We start from the raw sequence: 23,235 nt of genomic DNA, 5'->3' as shown, positions 1-23,235 counted from the left end.
AAATTTTCAACTAGATTGAGGGTCATGTTGAGACAGATTCCCAATAGACATTAAAGTGGCTTTGTTGAGTAGGCTGGTGTTCTGGAGAGAGGACAAGGCTGGAGTGAGGAATTCGGGAGTCCTTGGTTTTCAGGTGATGTCTGAAACCTAGGAGCGGATGAGATCAGCTAGGGAGTATTCCAAAGAGAAAGTGTTCCAGGATGAGCCATGGGGCACCAACAGCTCCCAGTCTAGAGGAGAAAGAGTATCCAGAAAAGAAAGGAGAAAAACACAGGAGATGTGGAGTCAGGGAAGCCAAGTAAAAACCATAGTAATCTCTGCAGAAGTTCTGGTGTGACTGTAAAATGAGGTCAGGCAACTAATTAGATGTGGCCCCATGGCAGGGTTTTAAAAAGTGAGGGTGATGGGGAGGGAATTCCAATTCAACATGTTAAACACTGGTTTGATTCCCAATCAGGGCACATGCCTGAGTTGCAGGTCCCGACCCCAACAAGGGACACACATGAGAGGCAACCATATATTGATGTTTCTCTCCCTCCCTTCCCCTTTCTAAAATAAATAAATAAAATCTTTTTTAAAAACCTTATTAAAAACAGCAAAAGAATAGGAGAGGAGATAGCAGTACATAAGAGGTCAACAAAATTCTAAAGGCAAGGAATGTAAGGAGTAGCAATAACTGACCTAACAAGCTGGAAAAGACTGAATACAATGTGTTGGGATGAGGCCATCAAGAAAGGGGACCATTCTTCCAATGAACTCCAGGAAGGCGCAGAAATTGAAGAACTAGTATAAAGTTTGAGCGAGGAGCACTGTGACATGTATCCTTCCCCTTCCCTGGATGGAAGCCTGCAGCAGTTGAGCCAGAGTAGGTATGATGAGCTCAAGCACAAGGCATAGCTGAAGGCCACTGAAAGCAGGGGTGTTGAAAGTCAACACACAGGAGAGGCCAGTCCCACTTCTCCCACACAGCCATATGGCTGCGGGCCATAGGAAGAGGATTTCTCTGGAGTAGATGCTGCCCCAGAAGGACCTGCACACTGGCAGCTGGAAGCCAGTGGAAAAGCAGGGAAGCCCATCACCAGGCAGCTTGTATCTGCTGACACAGAGCTTCCAACAAGCTCCTCAGAGCCCTGTTGTCAACATAAGTCAGATTTGAGGAAGACCTCTACCATGAAAAACAATAAAACACCCAGAAAATGGAACTTTTGAGAAACAAAGATGAGGCAAAGTGTAGAGGACTTTGACAAAACAGAGGGTGTTGCACAACAAAATGAGATCCATCTGACATGCTCTTTCCTTCCCTGCCTTATTTGTCTCCATGGTTATCAGCAATTAGCATGCCAAGTATTTTATACTTTTGTTTATTGCCTATCTCTCCTGGAAAATATAAGCCTCACGAGGGCTGAAATGTGTTTTGTTTGTTGCTGTCCCCAATAATGCCTGACATATAGTAAATACTCCAAAAGTATATACTGAATAAATGAAGGACCAGGATTTTCTAAGAAACATTAAAAAAAAAAAAAGAGTCTCAGAAATTAAAAAAAAAAAAAATGACATCAAATTTTAAAAGCCACAAGCATAGGTCCTGGCTGGTGTAGCTCAGTGGATTGAACATGGGCTGCAAACCAAAGGGTCGCCAGTTCAATTCCTGGTCAGGGCATATGCCTGGGTTGCAGGGCAGGTCCCCCTCTAAGTGGGGGCCACATGACAGGCAACAACACATTGATCTTTCTCTTTCTCCCTCCCCTGCCCTCTCTAAAAATAAATAAAATCTTTTTTCAAAAGCCACAAGAATAGGAAGATAAAATAGAGAAACTTTAGGATAATATCATAAAAAGTTAAAGATATAAAAAAATGGAAGAAGAAAAGTAGATCAATCTGCATGTCAAGTATCTGAATATTAGGAATTCCAACAGGAAATAGTGGATGGAATGAATATATTAAATAATTTTAAAAAATTCCCCAAATGAGTGGACAATTGTCTAGATTGAAAAAGTATGGCAGATGGTTTCCTAAAGATGCCTCCAAAAGTCATCTCACGTTTTTCTAAAATGTGATCTTAACACTCGTTCCCATTGAGAACGGGGATCTATGTCCTGACCCTGGAATCTGCAACCAGACGCCCGTACCAATACGGTGCAGTGGAAGTGATCCCACTTGAGTTTTTCAAAGCTGGGCTTACCTTTTGCTCACTAGAACACTTGCACCTGAAGTTCTAAGATCCCATTTAAGTCCAGCTATGCTGAGGACACCTTACTAGAGGAAGCCAAGCCACATGGTGAGGTGACACAGTCACCTCATCTGCAGTTGAGCCTCCAGCCAACAGCGCATCATCCCTTGCTGGCCACAGGAACGAGCCGTCTTGCAGAGCCAGCCCTGTCAAGCCTTGAGACGACTGCCACCCCAATCAATACCTGACTGCAACTGCATGAGAGGTCCCAGAAAAAAGCTACAGCTGAATCCTTCCTAAATTTAAACTGCTACATTTGGGGTAATTTGTGACACAGTATTAACTACTGGGAAAAAGTACTACCAAGTGTTCAGCATAATAAATTGGACGGGAAGTAGGGGAGAGACCAACAGACACATCAAGCATGCTGTTGAGAAATTCGAGAGTACCGGGGACAGAAACGATCTTAAAAACTTCCAGCAACAGCCCCAGCCCGTGTGGCCCAGGTGGGTGGAGTGTCTGCCCACAACTGAAGGGGTGAGGTTTCAGTTTCCAGTCCACGCACCTATGGGAGGCAACCAATTGATGATGTTTCTCTCTCTTCCTCTAAAAAGCAATGACAAAATGTCCTCGGGTGAGTGTTAAAAAAAAAAACAAAAACCCTTGTGTTGCTGACCTTCGCCATATGACATTTTTTAAAGAAAATGTGACAAGTCACTTCTCTGCCTAGAATACTCCAACAGCTGATTCCCATACCATTTGGAGTAAGGCCGCAAGGGTCTCTGTGGTCTGGCCTATCCCCTCACTCGACAACGCTACCACACCAGCACCTCCAGTTTCCAGGACGTCCTTGGGTACTCTCCCCAGCTACGCCTCTGCATTCCTCTCCAGGAATCCTACTATCACCTCCAGCCAATCTCCGCATGTCCCCATCTCCAGTCTGGGCACATGCCCCATGCACATCCTCAGGCAGCTTTGTGCATACGCCGTTGGCTCTGCCAGATGTGCACTCGGTGGCCTGCATTACCGATGTGTGGCACATCTGGGACTGCAACCTGGCTGAGACAACGAGTGATGACTTGTCAGACACAGAAATGTAAGCTGCAAACTCCTTCAGAGCATGTTGGTAGGTCACAGTCTGAGGTCATGAAAACAGGTAATATCAAAGCATCTATACAGGAGGAAATAGCCCATCATTTGAAAATGAGAGGAGACCTCCTTAGACATTCAATGTTTTATTTGCATGATTAATGATCACATTTCCGACAGTGCATCAAGCATCGAGAATAAGATTATTTTTGAATAAAAACAAAATCTTCTGGAGAGACCCTCCCACTCTCAAGTGCGCAGGTCAAATGTCCACCATGTCCAGCAGTGCAGAGAGATGGAGCTCAGAGGCAACTTCCTCTTCCCTGGAACTTCGGATCAGCCTTTCCAGGTGCTTCAGCCGTTCAGTCAGAGATGTGCCTGTTGCCGCTGACAAGTGCTGGTCCCCTGCCCTTTCATTCTATGGAAATGAAAAAGAAACCAAGGACACTTTTGAAATACCCATAAAGCAAGATATAGTCTCTTTAGATGCGCTAGATCAGGGGCATGCTGGGCTCAACAAACCCCCCTCTTAGCATCCATCGTGCATCTTCCAGCCTCTTGCAGCCCACACACACACAGCTGGCGTCAGCAGCACACGGAGTGTTTCTCTGCTGACTATTGTGAACAACTTTCAGTGTCAAGTCATCTTTATAAAATATCATTTCAGGGGCTACGAACTATTCCATCGTAGTACTGCAATTGCTTAACCAGAGTCCCATCTTTAACATTCACTTTGTTTCAACTTTATGCAGAATAATTAATGCTACAGTGAATAAAATAGGTATTTTGGTCATATATAGTAATTTTTTACCCCCTCACCCAAGGATATGTTTTTATTGATTTTAGAGAGGAAGGGAGAGAGAGAAACACCCATTGGTTGCCTCGTGTAGGTGCCCTGACCAGGGATCAAACCTGCAACCTAGATATGTGTCCTGACTGGGAATCAAACCTGCAACTTTTTGGTGTATGGGGACCACACTCCATCCACCTGAGCCACCCAGCCAGGGCAGTAATTTCTTTAGAGCAGAGAAATTGTCTGCCAAACTGATAAACAGAAACAGTATGTCATCTTACTTTGCTTTCTCCCCTATGGAAGGACTTCCTAAAGCCAGTCCAGGAGCACACTTTTTACCTGTCACGCATTAACTCGCTATAATTAAAACTCTGGTTTTGCCCCTTTTACCACTGAAGGAAGGCTAGTGGCTAGAAAGACCTTGAGCTTTAGAGCAAGTCAGGTCTGGCTTTGAAAAGCAGCTCTGCCACTGGCCAGCTGAACACCTGGGTGAGGTCCTTGACTTGTGTGAACTTAAACCTCCTCGGGGAAAGATAACCCCAGAAAGGATGATGGGTAATGCCACGGTTGGGCACCGTGTGCTCCGTGAACAGAAGACTCGTCATCGCTGGTTATCCTCCTCAAGTCCTCGCTACGCGGCAGCACAGTAATGGGTCTGTTCAGTTCGTAAGCCTGTTTCAATTTCATTATTCATTCATTTCACAAGCAGAGACTCAATTAGTTGGGCCTCTGTAACTGACAGATTAAGTTTAAGACAAGATCTAATTTAAGCTTATAATTTGTTGCTCATCATAACATCATACAGTAAACCAATCATTACTTTTATCCCAGCCATTTTATGTCAAATTCCAATACAACGCCAAGTGTACTCTCTTCTCACCGGTGGACTCGTTGTCGTGGATGTTTTAATCACGGGTTCGATAGTCTGAGGCAGAGACACCAGCGTCTGGGGAAGGTACAGGGGAAAGGAAGTGGAATCCATAAATGCCCCTGAGTCTTCAGACAGCCACTGCTGCAGCTGATCTTCAAACCTGAAACATTCGAGCAGCAGGAAGCAAAAATTTAACGTCACTCACTTTCACTATCGCTCTATCCATCTATAAACTAATACTTTAAACTATTTAAAGCTTTGCTTTTTATTAAAGATAGAACTAAGTTGTGCCATCAATTGAGAAGCAGAAACATACTTTTAAAAAAGTCATATCTTTAATTTATAAACCCAATTCATACTTAATGAGAAAGGTGGCATTTATCCCAAATCAATTGTTTTTATATATTATTTAACATTACTCATAATTCTCTCATTTGCTTTATTTTCTCCGGCTTATTTTAAATTTTTGTGTCTATAATTCTTATCTTCTGATGAATTATCTAAATGTATGGATTGCGCTTACAGTTTAAAATTAACTCAACATCCTACCACCTCAACATTCTAGAGCTGTCCTCTCCATACACGTCTCTTGTCAAGAAAGACAAACTGGTCCAACTGCTTAAATGATACAGACCTAAAGATCTTCTTTTAGAAATGACACATCAGTTCACTCTCCCACCACACGTTTATCAAGCCCCCAACAAACACCAGGCACCACTCAGGGTACCAGGGACACGGCAATGAAAAGAGGCAAGGAAAATGTCTAAGCAGTTTATACACAGAGGGAATAGCACGGGACACATTACAAGGGAAATGTGGTCTGAAGATGAGAAAGACGAAGCAAAGACAGGGAGCAGAGGGCTGGGAGACTGGGCAAGGAGGCCTAAGAAGTACCCAGTTGAGCAGGGACTGGAAGTGAGTACAAGGTGAGCCATGGGGTGGCTGTGGAGTCCCAGACAAAAGGAACAAGGAATGTAGAGGCCCGACTGTACACCGCCCGGCGTGCTGAAGGAGCAGAGGTCAAAAGGAAACAGGAAGCAGAGCACATAAAGCCTCGCCCGCCTCATAAGGCTCTTGCCTTTGAATCAGAATGAGAAGAAGCCACAGTAAGGTTGTGAGCGAAGAAGTAATATGACCTCTGCCTCACACTTGAAAGGCTCACCCAGGGTCAGCTGAGACTAGGCTAGGGCCCCCTGCAAAAATGGTCTAATTCCATACATATGATCTAATCTATTTATTTAAATTTATTTATTTACTTATTTATTTATAGAAGAGGGAAAGGAGAGAGAAGAGGAGGAGAGAAACATCAGTGTGTGGTTGCCTCTTGCACGTCCACTACTGGGGACCTGGCCCACAACCCAGGCATGTGCCCTAGAGTGGGAATCGAACCGGCGACCCTTTGATTCACAAGCTGGCACTCAATCCACTGAACCACACTAGCCAGGGCCAGAATATATTTTGAATAGAGCCAATAGGATTTGTAAATGGACTAGATGTGGAGGGATGATTCTAACGCATTCAGCCTAGGCAGCTGGAAGGATGACGCTGCTTTCCAATGAGAAGACCATTTTTGGGAGGAAATTGGGAACTGGATTTGGGATGTTAGCTTTGAGATGGCTATCGGGAAGCAGCAGGAGTGCCAGACTGTGAAGCAAAGGGTCGCTAGTTCAGTTCCCAGTCAGGGCACATGCCTGGATTGCAGGCCCGGTTCCCAGTAGGGGGCGCATGAGAGGTAACCACACATTGATCTCTCTTTTTCTTTTTTCCTCCCTCCCCCTCTCTCTAAAAATAAATAAATAACATATTTAAAAATAGAAGCAGTAAAATATTCAAATCTAGAATTCAGAGAAAAACCCAAGGGTTGAGATCTGTATCTGGAGTTGCTGGAATACTTATGTTATTTAACAATCCATGAAACTGGAATAAGTACAGATATCAGAAACACAAGGTCCAGAGAGTGAGGCGGGGGCAGGCGAGGGAAGAGGCAGAGCCAGGAGACGTGGCCTAGGGATTACGGCCAGAGGAGCAGGAAAGGGATTAAGGGCATCCTGGGAGCCCCCAGAGGGACAAGTGACTAAGGGCATCCTGGGAGACAGGGAGGAGGGAGCAAAGGTGTGGAATGGTACTGGGGACTGGGGTTCATGGTCAGTTCATCTGTGTGAGGGCTACAGTGAGCCCAACCAGAGTGGACATGGAGGGCAAAGAGGGGCTACAGGAAAGACAAAAAGAGAACTGGAGCAGTGAGAATCACTGTTCCTGAGAAGTTTCGTAGAAAAAGAGCAGAAACATAAGAGTGGAGACGAAAGAGGAAGATGAGGCCGAGAGAGGGAGAAATGCCAGAAGAATGATTTTCAAGCATGCAAAAGCTTAAGGACACAATGAGCAGAAGGGAACGGGCTTCACCTCTTGCTCTCCTCTTTCTCCAGTAGCAGACTGCTGGACAGACACTGGACCAGAAGCTCCTGGGCAGAGGCTCCGCGAATCAGGTCCTCTGTGCTGGGAACCTGCCCTTCTCGGCCGCGCTCTGCATTCCTCTTCCCATTTCGGCGCACATGAAGTAATGGAGTGGCATACTTGTTTGCAGAAGGATGAGAAGACTTTGTTCCCAAACTGTAAGTACATATTTTGAAATGCTTATAGTCAGGAAAGAGGGAGGAAAGGATTCCTCCGGCGTGAGACCCGCCCCTTCCTGCTCCCAGCTTCCCCCACGGTCAGGGCTTCTGTAGGTCAGATGCAGGGCTCCCAGGGCGAGGGCGAGCAGCCTCTGCCTTAGGGGAGCTTCCAGTCTCCTGGGCTGCTGGGACCTCCAAGCAGTCCTGCTCTGAGTTTTACTTCCCATCCCTGGATTATCAACAGGTCTCTATTACCCTCTATTAGCAAGGTTCTCATTCTTATAGTGAGCCATTAAGTCGTTCTGGAACTAATGTTTACAAACGAAGACAGTGGAGTGGTTTTTCTAAACAGATGCCAATGTCTGTCCTCTCCCCACTAATTCGGCATGGTACTTTTGTCACATATGGTTGTGTCCGGACTTTCCATTCTGATCCACCTGCCTAATGTAACTTTACTATTATGTTCTGACATCAGGCAGAGCAGACCTTCCTTGTTAGTCTTATTCAAAACATTCTCAGCAATCACTACACATTTTCTCACCCGATAAATTTTATTATTTATTTTTGGGTTTTACTAGAAATGCCCTGACTTTATAGTTTGGAACTGACTTTATAGTACCGTACCCTCCCATTAGCAAGGGGAGCCTGTCTCTCAGTCAGGTTTTCTTTGCACATTTAGGACCCTCCGAGTCCCCTTAACAGGGTTCAGTGCCTCTCCTGGTCAGTCTATGTTTGTGTTACAGGTTTGTTTCTGCTGGGAAGAGACTTTTTGCACCTTATAGGTCGATCTATCCAATCATCTTTCTGAACTCTGAATTCTAAAGGTGCAACTGTTGATTATCTTGAACTAACAATTTTACTGTCGTTTCTCCTCCCCTTCAGTGTTTATGCCCTCTGTATCCTGTGGGCAGGGTTTCCAGGACAACAGTAAACAGCAGTGACATCAGGGGCAGCTCAGGCTGGTTGGGACTTCAGTGTTTCCAACATTTTACCAAGAAGCAACTTTCTTTTTTGTGGCAGTTTTATGATAAACAACCTTATCAAGGAAAAAAAATGTTTACCGAAGTTTGATAAAAAGTTTGATCAAGAATGAGTATAAATTTGGGAGGAGCAGGAATAGATATAAATTTAGAAAAAGCATTTCAACAACTACTAAAATGATCACTTATTTTTCTGTTATGGCACCAAATTACATGAATAGATTTCTTTTGATACTGTTTATCCTGGGATAAAGCCTACTTATGAAATTTTTTATGTGTTGCAAGACTGCGCGTGCTAACATTTTGTTTAGTATATTTGAACCAAGTTTGTGAGACGTCAGTTCTTTTGTCTGCACTCTCCCAGTTATGTTATGATTTCAGGGTCAGTTTCATCTGATAAATGAGGTGAGATGCTTGCTTTTTTGGGTCAAGAACAGTTTCTATTACATGGGAGTAATATGTCCTTCAGGTATGTCAGAATCTGCCCACACCAGACTGGATTCCATGTATAGGGTATGAATTTCTGTCTGTGTCCCTTGGAAAAGAACAATGTGGTTTGCTCTGTGCGTAGACCCAAGAAACACACACTGAACACAAATCTCACCACCCCTGATGCAGCTGGAGCTCCTTCTGTGTCTGCATTCTGGCTTGTTCCCATGACAAAGGAACATCATAGATTTTCAGATGGTTTTTAAAAAAATATACATATATCTGACCATCTTCACTCAGTGCCTCTGAGAAAACAAAATAAAAACAAGTAAAAGAATACCAAAAGAGCAAGAGGTAAAGACCTGATATTTGCTTATATTCACTGATTTAAGAAGAACTAGCCCCTCTAATTAAAGTCACATAATTACAAGACTCCCATTTGAGCCAAACGTGCTCCAAGTGTTGGTAGGTCATTCAAGGTTCAGACAGGTTCATGCGCAGACTGTGGTATGGTCAGTACAACTACTTAATCTACCCAATTGTCTCAAACTTAGGGCCAGCCCGGGGGGCCTGTTTCAGGGAGGTGAGTCCTGGCTCCCCTGGAACTCTTAGCTCTTCCCAAAGTTTACACGTCCCCTCAAGTCACTGGCTTAAAGGAGAGAGACCCAAGGAAAGGAAGGGTGATGACCCACAGAAAAAGGAACAAACAGCAAGTAAACTTCTTTCTTTGCTGAAATTGGACCAGTCCAGTCTCATGAGGATCCCAGCCCCATGGTGGATACACGCTAACTACCTGATGTGACAGGGAGCCTGGGGGGTGTCCAGTCCCTCAGCTTGTGGTTGATGCACAAGGCGATGACGTCGTCCCAGGGGATCTCAGCAACCGAAGGCCCGGCCCCCGAGCCAGAGGAGGGGCTCTTGCTCTTCCACCTGCCGTATGTTCTTTGGAGCAGGTTCTCCACCTGGGACTGGAGGACAGGCTGCGTCTGACGAGAGCTGGGGATCTGGGAGGTATACTGGATGACCATGGAGCACACGGGGAGCCAGGGAGCTGGAAAGAAAGCACTTGGTGAGTCACAAGGTTTGGCCAAAGTACAGGTGGGAATCTACATGAAATGTTCTTCGCTCCATATTAATTTAGGAGAAGGTAACTGTGTAGATGAAAAGTCTGTTCTCAAATCTAAATACAATACACCAGAGCTGTTCAGAAAAGAGCCTCTCTCTCCCCATGTCCCAACAAGGGACCCAGTCTCCCTAGACAAAACTCACAACTAAGGGCTCCCCAACCCCACACAAGAGGCTCTGATTGTACGGTCCCAGGAATCTGTCCTTTAACAAGGACCCGGGTGAGGATGATACATGAGGTCTTGATTTCTCTTGGGAAGCATGGAGGGTTTGCACAGTACACTTTGCTTCTCTGTGGGTTCCTTTCAGTAACGACCACCTGTTAGACCTACTGAAGGCCAAACCCTGAAATTTAGAAGGGCGCCTGTTCCATGTGGCCTAAAGGAAAGTGGCCCTGGTAGGGCCCCATGCTGTGCCACATAAGCAGGAAACAGCCTCCTGTTTTACCAGCATCAACTAGGGAAGGGGCAGCAACCATGACCAGCCCAGGGGACTGGGCTGGACTGGAGAACGCTATGGAACAGCCTGAAGGTTTTGGTGGGCACAACCAGAGCCCCAACAGAGGCTTCACAAAGAAGGAACACTGGCTTCCAGGCAGCGCTGAGTGTCATGGCCCAAGCAGACCCAGCAGTGTGTAGACAGGAAATGCATGATCCCCATCTTCTTCACCCCCACACCCCATGGTGCAGGCAGGACAGGGCCTGCCATCCATTCAGAAACTCAGGGCATTGGGGTCACTGCTCCCCCAATACTGCAAACCACCTTTCTCTCTGGGGTGAGCAGACACCCACAGACTACTTTGTTGGTGGAGAAGGACCAACAGTCACTTTACAAAAACCCTAGTTCATTCTGACTCCTAAACCCAAAGGCAGGGGCAGGTGGGTGCAGAATGGAGAAAGGGGGCACAGAGTGGAGGGCATAAGAACCTCACACCAGTGGCCAGTACCTGCCAGACTCTCGCTACAGCAAGAGCAAAAAGAGGTGATCTCAGCAGCCTCTACACTCACACCCGGCCAGCACCAGCACTTACCCCCAGGGGGCGGAAGGTCCATCTGCGGAAGCTGAAAGCCCAACACAGCCTGTTTCAGCCAGGCCAGGTGCTCTGGGGCATTCCAGTGAAGGTGAGGAAGCAGCTGGCTGCCCCCTGCCTCAGCAAACTCAGTGACAGGCCAGGACAGGTCACAGAGCTGCTCTGAGGACACCACAGAAGCCAGGAAGTACAGCACACTGTTGAACAGCTCGATGATGGCACCAGGCTCCTGAGAGGCCAGGCCTCCCAGCCGCCTCTCTCTTCTGTCATGGAAAAACCGGCCGCTAAACTCACGGCTAACCCCATCTTCCACATACTGAATGAGGGTCTGGCAGGAAAGGTCAAGGGCAGAGGGGCAGCGGGAGACCAGCCACTGCACGGCCTGTGAAACCTGAGAAGCCAAACAGCGGGAAAATACTTGGTTAAACAGGTCATGCTGTTTTTCAGAAGGAGCTGCCTGAAGGTGCCCCTCCCACAGCTGCCGCAGCAGGTGCCACCAGAGCCCCAGCGGCTCGACCACACTGGGAAGGGGAGCAAAAGCTTCTGCTGCAGGGGAGTTCAGCCTCCTAGGGCCCTGGAGACCTGCACAGCAGAGATCCTAGAAGAGGGGTTCTGAGTCCTACCCTACCCCAAGGTGGGGCCACAGGGTCACCTGCTAGAAGGGCTCGGCCTGGAGGAAACCAGCCCTGCACATCCTCTTCACCTCGCAGGCAGGAAAACACATCTTCCAGTCCTTAGAAGGACTAACCTGGATGTTTCCACACCCTGTAGTTATCCTTCTTCCTATAGTTACTCTTATTTAATTCCTGGCACTTCTTTCCCTAACTTTAACTGTCAGCACAGACTTTTAAAAAATTCTCATCCAAGGATATGTTTATTGATTTTTTTAGAGAGAAAGGGGAAGGGGGGAGGAGGGAGAGAGAAAGGGAGGAAGGAGTGGTAGACAGAGAGAGGGGGAGAGATATCAATTTGCTGTTCCACTTATTCATGCATTCATCGACTGATTCTTGCAGTGCCCTGACCAGGGATCGAACCTGCAACCTCTCAGTTACAGTATGACGCTCCGACCAGCTGAACCATCTGGCAAGGGCCAGACTTCTTTTTTTTGTAAGGGAACTTCTGATGACATTATTTCTTTATATATTTCAAGAACCACCACCCTACAAAAATAATGTATATATCTGACCTTCAGCTGTAAGGCATGAATGGTCATATTTTAAATCTGTAACTATAAAACCTCTAAAAATTACATTAACAATTTTTTTTAGAGAGAGAGAGCAGGACTATAGGAAAATTTTATATTTTATTTTTATTTCTGCTTATATTTTTAGGTTACCTTTCAAAAATACAACTAAAAATGCAAGCAGCAATATAACTAAAATCCAATATAGAGCAAAAAAACAAAACTGAAATACGCAGTTAGACCTTTAAAAATGACGAAACTTTACCTTATTTGTGCCTTGCAAATCATTAATGGAATCAGGAATCTCAATAACAGTATAATCCGAAATCAGCTTAGCTGAAACCAGGTCCTGTAGCATCAGACCTTAAAAAGAAACAGATGGAAGTCACCTGTCTCCTGCTCAGCCCGCATCTGAGTGAACACATCTCACTTCACAGACCCCGCCCGGCCCTGCTCCCAGTCACCATAGTGGCTGCTGTCCCCTGACTCCTGACTCCCGACATCGCATTGCCAGCACTTCCTCAGACCCGGGGCTCGACCCATTTATTGAACATGCTGGTTCATAAACGAGACTGTCTTCACAAACCATCTTCCACTTCCTTCTCCATGGTGTCCCCTCCCAGGCTGGGCACGAGGACCACCAGTGGCAGCGCAGGCTGGAAAGGCTTGGCCTGCAGGAGCTGCTTGAGCTGCAACAGTGCGGACAGCCAGTACACGTCCTCCTCTGCCATGTCCACGCCTTTCAATCTGGGGGCAAGCAGCAGCATGAGCCCACTGGCTCCGAGAAGCTCCTTCTGTGTCTCTGCAGCATCGAGGGCACCGTCGCTGAGAGCACCGTGGGCTACCTGGAACAGCACCCAGACCATCAGGATGGACACACCAAGGGACAAACCAGCAGTGAACATTGGCCCCAGAGGGAGCTCAGCAAACTGTGCTGCACTTCGAGCCAGCCCCCCTCCATGAGGCCACGAGTTGCAGAAACAGAAAGAGCCACATCAACAGATCATTCATCCTCCAGCTAGAATTGTGTTTGAACACGTTACTTTCACCTTAACAGTTACCCTTAAACCATCATAAAAACAGTTAAGCCCTTAATGACAAAAAGGGGGGGGGGAAGCAAGCCATCAGTAACCTATTGCTAGAAAATAGTGTGGAGATGAGAACAATCACTGGGTTGGGGAAGCAGAGGAAGCTACACCTGAGGGGCTATACACATGGTGTGAAAGGACCCAGGCCAGCTGAGCCTGCAAAAGCCCAGAGTATCCGTGCCTTGTATCACCAAGAGCCAGAGACCAGGTTCAGGGCCTAGAGGGATGAGTCACATGCAGAGCAGTGGCCTTACTGGTCATTAAGGAAACTTCTAGTAACACCCACCTGCAGGTGGCCTTTCCACCTAGGGTGCAACATGCACCCTAGGCAGGGGTCTGTCCCATCCTGAGAAGGTCCAGATACAGGAGCATCCCCAGGCACGGTGCAGGGGGCTTGGCTCTGGCTACCCTCTACCTTCCACTGAGAGCACCAGCAGCTACTGTAGGAGACACGATGAGGCCTGGCCAGAGAAACCGAATAGCCCAGAGAACAGACACCCAAATCCTGACATCTGGAGGTCCCCCAAAAAGGATGCTTCCATTCAGTTACCCTCTACCACACCCTAAACACAGAGCTTATGGCCAGCCTCTCAGGGCCCCACTGAGGTATATGGCAGACAGCCTACAATAAGGTGTCTGAGGAGAGCCTCCAGCACACGAGACTAAAGTTACAGAGAAAAGGAAACCCAAAGGCAACAAATAATGCACAGAACATAAGAAAACTTAGAAAAACATCCTAATTTCCCCAGGGACATAAGATTATATGTCCAAAAAATAGTCACAAGATGATATATCAAGTAAAGAAAAAATGAGTGACTTCCAGCCAAAATGGAGGTATAGGTAGATATACTTTGTCTCCTCTAACAAACAAAAAAAGGACAAAAACAAAAAATAAGTCAGAACTGCCAGAAAATCGAACTGTCTGGAAGTCTGACAATCCAAAAGTTAAAGACACACTCATCCAGACCAGCAGGAGGAGAGAAGATGGGCAGCCGGGTGGAGAGGACTCCAGTCAGGGCAGCAACTAGAGGACTGGGGTGGGTGAGGTAGCGGCTGGCAAATCAGGTGGTCCCACATTTGCGTGTAGATAAACCAGGAGGAATAACTGAGGAGCAAGACAGACTGTGCAACCCAGGGCTCCAGAGTGGGGAAATAAAGCCTCAAAACCTCTGATTATAAAAACCTGTGCGGGGCCCTGGCTGGTGTAGCTCAGTGGATTGAGTGCGGGCCTGTGAACCACACAATTGCGGTTCTATTCCCAGTCAGGGCACATGTCTGGGTTGCAGGCCGGTCCCCTGCAGGCCATTTCCCAGCAGGGGACGCACGAAAGGCAACCAAACATTGATGTTTCTCTCCTTCTCTCCTTCCCTTCCCCTCTAAAGAAATAAAAAATAAAATCTTAAAATTAAAAAAAAAACAACAAAAAAAACCTGTGCGGGTTGTGTTGGCAAGAGAAACTCTTGGCCTCACAGGAGAGTTCACTGGAGAGACCCACAGAGTCCTAGAATGCACACAGACCCACCTGCCAAGGAATCAGCACCAGAGGGGCCCAATTTGCTGCTGGGTAGCAAGGGAGGTGACAAAGTCAGCCAAGAGCCGAGAAAGCTACACTGCTCCCGCTGGGACCCCTCCCCCGCAAACAGCACCACAACAGCAGCAAAGTAGATTTCCCCACCTGGGCAAATACCTAAGATTCTACCCCTTACTATGTAACAGTAAATAAAAAAAATATGGGCCAAATGAAAGATCAGATCAAAACTCCAAAAACAGAACTAAGAGATAAAGAGATAGTCGACCTATCAGATGCAGAGTTCAAAACACTGGTAATCAGGATGTTCACAGAAAAGGTTGAATATGGTCACAAACAGAGGAAGAAGTCAAGGCTATGCAAAATGAAATAAAAGAAAATGTACAAGGAACCAACAGTGACAGGAAGGAAACCGGAACTCAAATCAATGATTTGGAGCAGAAGGAAAAAAATAAACATTCAATCAGAACAGAATGAAAAAACAAGAATTCAAAAAAATGAGGAGAGGCTTACAAACCTCCCATACAACTTTAAATGTTTCAACATCTGAATAACAGGGGTGCCAGAAGGAGAAGAGAAAGAGCAAGAAATTGAAAACTTATTTGGACAAATAATGAAAGAGAACTTCCCCAATCTGGCAAAGGAAATAGACTTCCAGAAAGTCCAGGAAGCTCACAGAGTCCCAAAGAAATGGGACCCAAGAAAGCACACACCAAGACGCACCATAATTAAACTATCCAAGATTAAAAATAAGGAGAAAATCTTAAAAGCATCAAGAGAAAAGGAGACAGTTATCAGTAAAGGAGTTCCCATAAGGTTGATGGCTGATTTCTCAAAAGAAAACTTACAGGCAAGAAGGGGCTGGAAAGAAGTATTCAAAGTCATGAAAGGCAAGGACCTACATCCAAGATTACTCTATGCAGCAAAGCCATCATTTAGAATGGAAGGGCAGACAAAGTGCTTCCCAGATAAAGTCAATTTAAAGGAGTTCATCATCACCAAGCCCTTATTATATGAAATGCTAAATGGATTTATTTTTTAAAATATAAAAAATATGAACAGTAAAATGATAACAAATTCACAACTATCAACAACCAATCTAAAAAAAACAAAAACAAGAACAAACTAAGCAACCACCTAGAACAAGAACAGAAATGGAGATCACATGGAGGATTATCAGCAGACAGGAGGAGAGAGAAGAATGGGGGAAAGGTACAGAGAATAAGAAGCATAAATTTCATGTACAAAATAGACAGGGGGAGGTGAAGAATAGTATAGGAAATGTAGAAGCCAAAGGACTTATATGTACAACCCATGGACATGAACTAGGGTGGGCAAATGCTCGTGAGAGGGGAGTTACAGGGCAAAGGGGAATAAAGAAGAGAAAAAAATGAGACAACTGTAATAGCATAATCAATAAAATATATTTTAAAATAGAAAAAGGAAATGAGTTATATGGAATAAAGATGTCAACAGAAGATCTGGAATATAAAGTCAAGGAAATCTCCCAGAACACAATATAAAAAAGCAAGACAGACAATAGGATAGCAGGGATAAGAAGCTCACAGGATCGCCTGATGAGATCCAACATATGTCTAATAGAAATTCAAGAAAAAGCAGAAGAGAAGGAAAATACATGTCATAAAGATGCAAAAACATCCCAGAAGCAAAACAAGAGCCCCCAGCCTGCAAGGACCCTCGACTCCAGCACAATGAATGCAGGAAATCGACACCAGGCACACCCGAACGGATTTTCAGAACCAAGGGACAGGAGGGGGGCCTCTGAAGAGAGATAAGATCAGACCAGAGAAAGAAACGGCAATGACCTCAGACGTCTCAGCAGCAACACTGCATGCTGGGTGACAGTGAAGCCAAAACTGAAAGGAAAACTACTCTCAACCCATAATTCTACAAACCTAACAAAAAGAGGGTAAACACATTTCAGATGAGCAAGGACTCAGAACATTCTCCCCCTGTGCACCTTTGACAGAAACTAGAAGATATATTCCACCAAACGAGAGACTAAGCCAAAAGAAAAAACACACACTGCTGCTGTTGTCAACAGCAGCCCAGAGTAAGTACGTGGTATGTGTCAGGTCCCGTTCTAAGAACTCTAGCTATATAATTCACTTCATTCTCTAGCCACATGGCCTAGGGTGATCTATTTTACGTTCCCTGAGCCTCAGTTTCCCATAAGTAACTCAGTTTTCCATTCATCCACAGATGGCACAAAGACACGAGGAATTTACCCAAGTTAACAGTTACAGGTGGAGGAGCCAGACCCTATCGGCTTGGAGCCCCAGGGGTTCTCAGTGTGTGGCAGCCACACCCTGGGACCTCCCATTAGCCCACAGAGGAGCAGGGCAAAGCACCTTCTTACAGGGAAGATGAGGCAGAGCACTTGGAAAACTCTGCTAGAATATATACAGCCCACCTGGTGGCACGTTTGCATAAAAACAGAGATACAGAGAAGACTATCTGAGTGAGAAAATAAGGCAACTATCTTTGCAGAAAAAACGAAGAAATGTGCTCAGAGAACGTGTGCTGGTTCTGGGATATAGCAGTTAGTTACATAGCCATCGAAACATGACCCCACTAAATGAGGTACTATAAAGTGGAAAAAGAAAAGAAACAAATCTCCTATAATCAAACTCCAATTTGAAAAAGTTCCAAGGGCAGAGGGAACACGGGCTGAGTGTCACATGCAGGTGACCAGGGCATGCCATGAAGGGGATCTGCTTAGGAAGAGAAGAGACCTGGGCGGTGCAAACCTTCAGGTCAGTCCACAGGTAGAGAGCCAACTTTCACCGAGCCCTCCTCGGAGTGTGCAGCCCAGCTAGTCCTCGGGAGGCCCTGGTACCACACCATGGAAGGCACCATGTCCAGGTTCAGAGAGTTGGCCAGGAAGCAGCTATCAGCCCTAGGTCTGCTCAACGCTGAAGCCCACACCTTCTGCCCTGCCCTACTATTTTCCAGCAAATAAGATACATATCTGGTTTTATTTCTGAACACATACACTGAGATCTAAAATTCATTTATGCAGGTTTGAATCTAATGAGGAAATGGGTTCTCATTTAAACAAAAAAAATCTCTCAGGGAACCAATTAAGGTGAATATTATAAAAATAATTAAAAAAATGAGAACTATTTTAAAAAATGAGAACTTGTAATGAAAAACTGAGGACAATCTGAAAATAAAGCAAAAACAACTAACCTGAAATTATTGAACCAATATAGTAGCTAGGACCAAGTTTAGGGGAAACCAAGGAGAATTAAAAACAAGTCATCTGATGTATCAGGAAGCTATTTGAACAAAGACGCCAGCAGTTAACAAGCCACGTGAAATGCAAGTCACTGCACTTCTGTGGACTGCCCTGTTTCTTACTTTCTTGGGTTAATTACCAGGGGCAGACACAGAGCTCAGGACTCCTGAACGACGTGCAGAAGAGTACAGGTGCATCTACGCGCTTGTCAGGATGGTTCTGAGTTTTCACCTAACTTCTCAAAGTGGTCTGTGAGCAGAGACAGTCAAAAGGCTCCCTGTGCTCCCAGAGGATAGCCTGGTGTCTCACACCAGACAGGGGTCCGTGGCATGCCATCAAGACACAAGGAGGTAAGATGTGACGCTTCTGAGTCTCCCACATTCTTCCAAAACCACTCTAGGCATTTATAATTCCAGTGATGTCTGGGAATGAGTGAAAATTAAAAAACCACAGAAGTAAATACACAAAGTGATTATTTCTCACCTTTACACACACGTTGACAAAAACTCTCTGATTGCCTTTGCTGCTGGGTGAGTTAAACAGCGTAAGTGTCTGAATCCCACCAGCATCACGGGATGTGTCGAGCGAGTCATCGCCACCCATGCACTTGACTTTTAACCAATCTGCTAGAATTCTGTGAATGAAAGAAAACCACACTTGCAGAAGAATCCAATTCTAAATCTAAACTATAAAGATTTTCAGGAAAAGAAGTTAGAGAAATATCACACAGATACAGGTCCACAGATACAAATTCTACGACAGAGTTGATCTGAACGAAACTATGCTGGGTTACTTATTCGGGTGAGAGGAGAGGGCACTTGTGGGACTGGTTCATTCTGATGTAACTTGAGATTCTTATAAAGCACTAAGAAAAGATTCTGAGCACTACAAAAGATCCATAAAACATATACATATTTTATAGTATCAAATTTCTCAGTCTTGAGATCTTAAGAATTCTTGGGACACACATTTCCTAAAGAATTGGCAAGTCAGAAGACAGCTATTTTAAGAAATGAACCATTTAAACACTTTAAAACACCACAAACTCTCATCTTTGCTCAGCTATCTTAGCCTACATGTGTTCTGGCTTAAAAGGAATAATGTGTTCAGAGAACCTAATATCCTCACACGTTGCAGATAGGAATGTAAAAGTGTACAGCCACTATGGAAAACACTTTAGCAAATATTCAAAGACTTAAACATAGTTACCACATAACCTAGCAATTCCACTCTTGGGAATATAACCAAGAGAACTGCTAATATAGATCCACATAAACACTCAACATGAAAATGAAAACAACCAAAATACACCCATCAACTGATAAATAAAATGTGATATATTCATTCCATGCAATGTTATTCAGCCACACACACAAAAAAGGACTGATACATTCACTACGTGAATGAACCTCGAAAACATTCACGTTGAGTGAGAGATGCCAGTCATAAGCACCACATGCCGGGTGACTGCATTTGTACAGATGTCCAGAACTGGCAATGCGCACAGACAGAGGGCAGATCAGTGGCTGCCAGGGGCTGGAGGTAGGGAGGAATGGACTGCTAACAGACATGGAGTTTCTTTTTAAGTGAAAAAATGTTCTGGAATTAGATTATGGTGATGGCTGTACAACTCTGTGAATACACTAAAAACCAGTGAAACAGACACTTTAAATGGGTGAAATTTATATGTGAATTATATCCCAATAAAGCTGTTAAAAAATAAAGGTAACATGTTTTATAGTTGCTTTAAAAGTATGAAAGCAATTTGGTTATAAGAAATAATTTCTTTTGAAAAATGCCCAAATTTTTTCCCTAAGGAAAAAAAATGGAACAATAAATAGATAAATTACAAACCGTCTTCCCCAAGACTCTCAACTTCAAATCACAAACAGACTGCCGGTCTCAGCACCAAAGCGTAACTACACACCAGCGCCCCACCACGCATGGGAGGAACACGCTGCTCTGACAGCCCAGCTGCCCCTTGTGCTGCCCCACTGCCCAGCACTCTCGGGAGAAGGCACTCCTCCTCCCCAGGCTGCTTTCTCAGCATCACGCCCCCAGAGGGAGGCCCTGCCTGACCTGCCAGGACTCCCTGGGGACTGCTCTTCTCCGAAGTCGGGCAGCACCAGCACCAGCTTCCAAAACACGTGCTCTCTTGCACCAGGGAGGTGCTCGGCCACGAGGGAAGGCAGGTCCAAGGGGGCCCACACCGCATCACTGGAAGGGACAGAACACGGCAGGTGAGTTGATGCTCAGGCTCCAGGGAAAAAGTCGCGTGCACGGCGGGGACGTGACAAACCTCAGCAGCTGCTGGTAGAAGTGTTGGACCTTCAGCTGGTGTGCAGTCTTGTTCCTGAGCCACCGCAGCCTACAAAGAAAGGGAGAACAACGTGCCCACAGAAGGAGCCTGATAAGTACTTACTAATGTTTTCAGTAAAAAGTAACTGGTTAGTAAATATTTCCGGTGGGAAATATTTGGGAGATCAAGGAAACTTCTTCTGATAAATGGAAGGACCTGGTCATTCCACACATATCGAGCAGTGTCTACCCTGTGCCACTCATGGGGGACAGCAGTAAACAGACAAAAACCCTGCTGTCACGGGGAGAGACGCGCCTCTGCAAGTGGATGGCCTGGTAGGTGTGTGGGTACAGCGGAGTCTCACAGAGTGGTCAGAGAAGTGGCAGATGAGCAAAGGCCTAAAGGAAATAAGGGGGAAGAGCAGGACGATTTCTGGGGGAGAGGCAGGAGGGGTGGCCACGCCAAGGCAGGAGTGGGTCTGCAGGAAGAGAATGAGTACAGGCTAGAGCAGTGGGGGGCGGTGGGGTGGAGGGGGGTTGGCAAGCGCTGCCCTGCAAGGACTCAGAGAGCAGCAAAGGGACTTGAACCAGAGACATGAGGTGACCTGACCCGACTGTGGTGGTCAGGACACCAGGGTGTAGGGGTTAAGAGCAGATGCCAGCAGACAGGCTGGCAGCAGAGATGGTGAGGGCAGTGCTCCAGGACGATGGGTCTGAGCCCAGGTGAGTGACCTCAGCCCGGGAGGACAGGCTGACACCCTGTGAGCCAGGGAAGGCCCCGAGTGGGGCAGGCTGGGTGGAGGTTAAGTTCTGACGCCGGGTTGGGAATTGGACACGGGAGGCTGGGGCACAGGATCTAGGAGCCTCGCTGTAAACACACAAAGTAAGCTGTCACGTGAAGGCCAGAAAGAGATGGCCAGGGCAGGGCCTATGTTGGGGTGGGGGGAAGACAGAGGGAGCAGCCGCCACTCCGGGAGAAGGCTAGGCCAGCACCAAGGCCGCCATGGGCCAAAGAGGAGCCTGAGTGCCCTGACCACACACGGTGCGCAGTCACCCACCCCACTTACAGGGCCTCAGGAACTCAGGCAACTGCCAGTTTGTTGAAGCTGAAGGAGATGAAAACCCTGGAGATGGTTTTCAGAAAAAATGTCCCATGACAGTCCAGGGGAAGTCAAGGAACTGCCACAAGACCCAGGCAGTGTGCTGCTGTGGCCCCTCTCGAGAGGTGACAATGGCACGGCCCGAAGAGAGAGGCCGAGCCCTGCGCGGCTAGCACTGGATAGCTCCAGCAAAGACCTGGGCCGGGCCTCGGGGAGCTGCACTCGCTCAGAGAGACTGGGAGAAGCGGCAGGAGAAGTGGCAAAGGCGCCCAGGAGGGAGCCGTGAGAGGAGTGACGGGGGGGGGGAGTCACTAAAATGCTGCTGCACGAGACAGAGGAGCAGGTATGAGTGGTGGAGCGAGACAGCAGCAGAAATGAGCAGAAGCAGAAGGACATGGAGGCACAGGAAAGTGGAGGTGGGAGTGGGCCCACGGTGCCCTCTGGCTCTACCAATGAGAATGGACGTGGTGTATTCTTAAACTAGGAAAACAAGGGGAAAGACAGTCAATTCCAACTAAAATTCAATTATTAGGACCCCAAGTGTTTTAAAGGGAAAAGGCATATAAATCAAACCAGGCAGAGCAACCACATGCACAGAACTGGAGGGAAAGACCACCTACAAAGTGCGGTCCTGCCTCTGTCTTCACGCTCTGAATCTACCTAGCTTCCCTCCAAAGACGCAGGAAGGGCGGGGGGCACTTAGGAAGCACTGTGGCAAGCGGAGTGCTGACCTGGTACAGGAGATGCCCACTTTCCCTGCGTGGCCCAGGTCCAGGAGGCCCTTGGCCAGGTTCTCCTCAGCAATGGGACACTCTGCACTGGGCACGAGCGCCGTCAGCCGATCATTCACGTCCACGCAGCAGGGCGCTGCAGGGAAGGCCCGCATCTGGCGCCTCAGCTTCTTCCGGGCTACCACGGCTTCCCTCCACCTGCAGGACACACCAACGTATCAGTGCGGGTGTGTTACAGGTGTCCCATCCTTCAAGGGACAAATACTAAAAACACACTCTGGTACCATTAACACGGGAACACATTTTTTGGCAATTATGTTCGGTCTTTTTCAGCAATAGTCCTCACACTAAGAAATTAGAATTAAAACTGAAGGGGGGGAAAAAGTTTAAAAACAAAAGACAAAAAAAAAAACCCCAAACTCCTCAGGCATGGGAGAGGCCTGACAGCAAATGAGTGGTGGCAAGCAAAAAATTAGTGAACCTAAGAGCTAATGCTGCCCTCTCTCTAGAGAACCAGCTTAGCAGTATGGACAGAAACACGAGAGGACGCCCCGCGACCCAGCAAACACCACTGTCGGGGATTTATCCCCAGACACTCCAGACACTGTGCGTACAAGGACGGTTACTGCAGTCCTCTGCCATAGCTGAAGAGAGGAATTCATGTGCAAGTCTGCCCACAGGGGCCAAGCAGGTCATCACGGTGCCACTGACAACAGTCTGGAAGGTTAACACACTGCTGTGACCCGGCCTCCACCCCCTGGCACGTGGAGGAAAGAACGGCTGGGAACAGGGCTGGGAGCGTGCTCACAGCCGTGCTGGGGACCACGAAAGGACAGCGGGCATCTGGGAGGTGCACAAGCAGCAGCTGCTTCGCAGGAGGAAGACAGAGCCTCTCACAGGATGGAGACTCATTGCTCACTGTGTTCCTTTTCACACATTGCAACTA

At 46.7% G+C, this 23,235-nt stretch overlaps 1 protein-coding gene across 1 annotated transcript in view; it reads right to left on the bottom strand.

The window, feature by feature from the left end:
* Nucleotides 1–3,389: 3,389 nt before the first annotated feature.
* Nucleotides 3,390–23,235, bottom strand: part of MCM3AP (minichromosome maintenance complex component 3 associated protein) — a 47,036-nt gene continuing 27,190 nt past the window's right edge. The window contains exons 18-29 of the mRNA XM_053657587.1: nt 22,290–22,487; nt 20,460–20,528; nt 20,240–20,377; nt 18,644–18,794; nt 12,869–13,127; nt 12,548–12,645; nt 11,100–11,490; nt 9,738–9,995; nt 9,120–9,249; nt 7,327–7,533; nt 4,933–5,083; nt 3,390–3,677 (exon numbers count right to left, since the gene is read on the bottom strand). Of these exons, the coding sequence (XP_053513562.1) occupies nt 3,522–3,677; nt 4,933–5,083; nt 7,327–7,533; nt 9,120–9,249; nt 9,738–9,995; nt 11,100–11,490; nt 12,548–12,645; nt 12,869–13,127; nt 18,644–18,794; nt 20,240–20,377; nt 20,460–20,528; nt 22,290–22,487 (2,206 nt within the window). The 3' untranslated portion in view covers nt 3,390–3,521. The remainder of the gene's footprint in view (nt 3,678–4,932; nt 5,084–7,326; nt 7,534–9,119; nt 9,250–9,737; nt 9,996–11,099; nt 11,491–12,547; nt 12,646–12,868; nt 13,128–18,643; nt 18,795–20,239; nt 20,378–20,459; nt 20,529–22,289; nt 22,488–23,235) is intronic.

The sequence above is a fragment of the Artibeus jamaicensis genome, unplaced genomic scaffold (assembly GCF_021234435.1).
Source record: "Artibeus jamaicensis isolate MK-2021 breed Jamaican fruit bat unplaced genomic scaffold, CSHL_Jam_final scaffold_474, whole genome shotgun sequence".
Taxonomy (NCBI): domain Eukaryota; kingdom Metazoa; phylum Chordata; class Mammalia; order Chiroptera; family Phyllostomidae; genus Artibeus; species Artibeus jamaicensis.
Note: the sequence above shows the minus strand (reverse complement) of the source record. Positions and strands in the feature narration are given on the sequence as shown.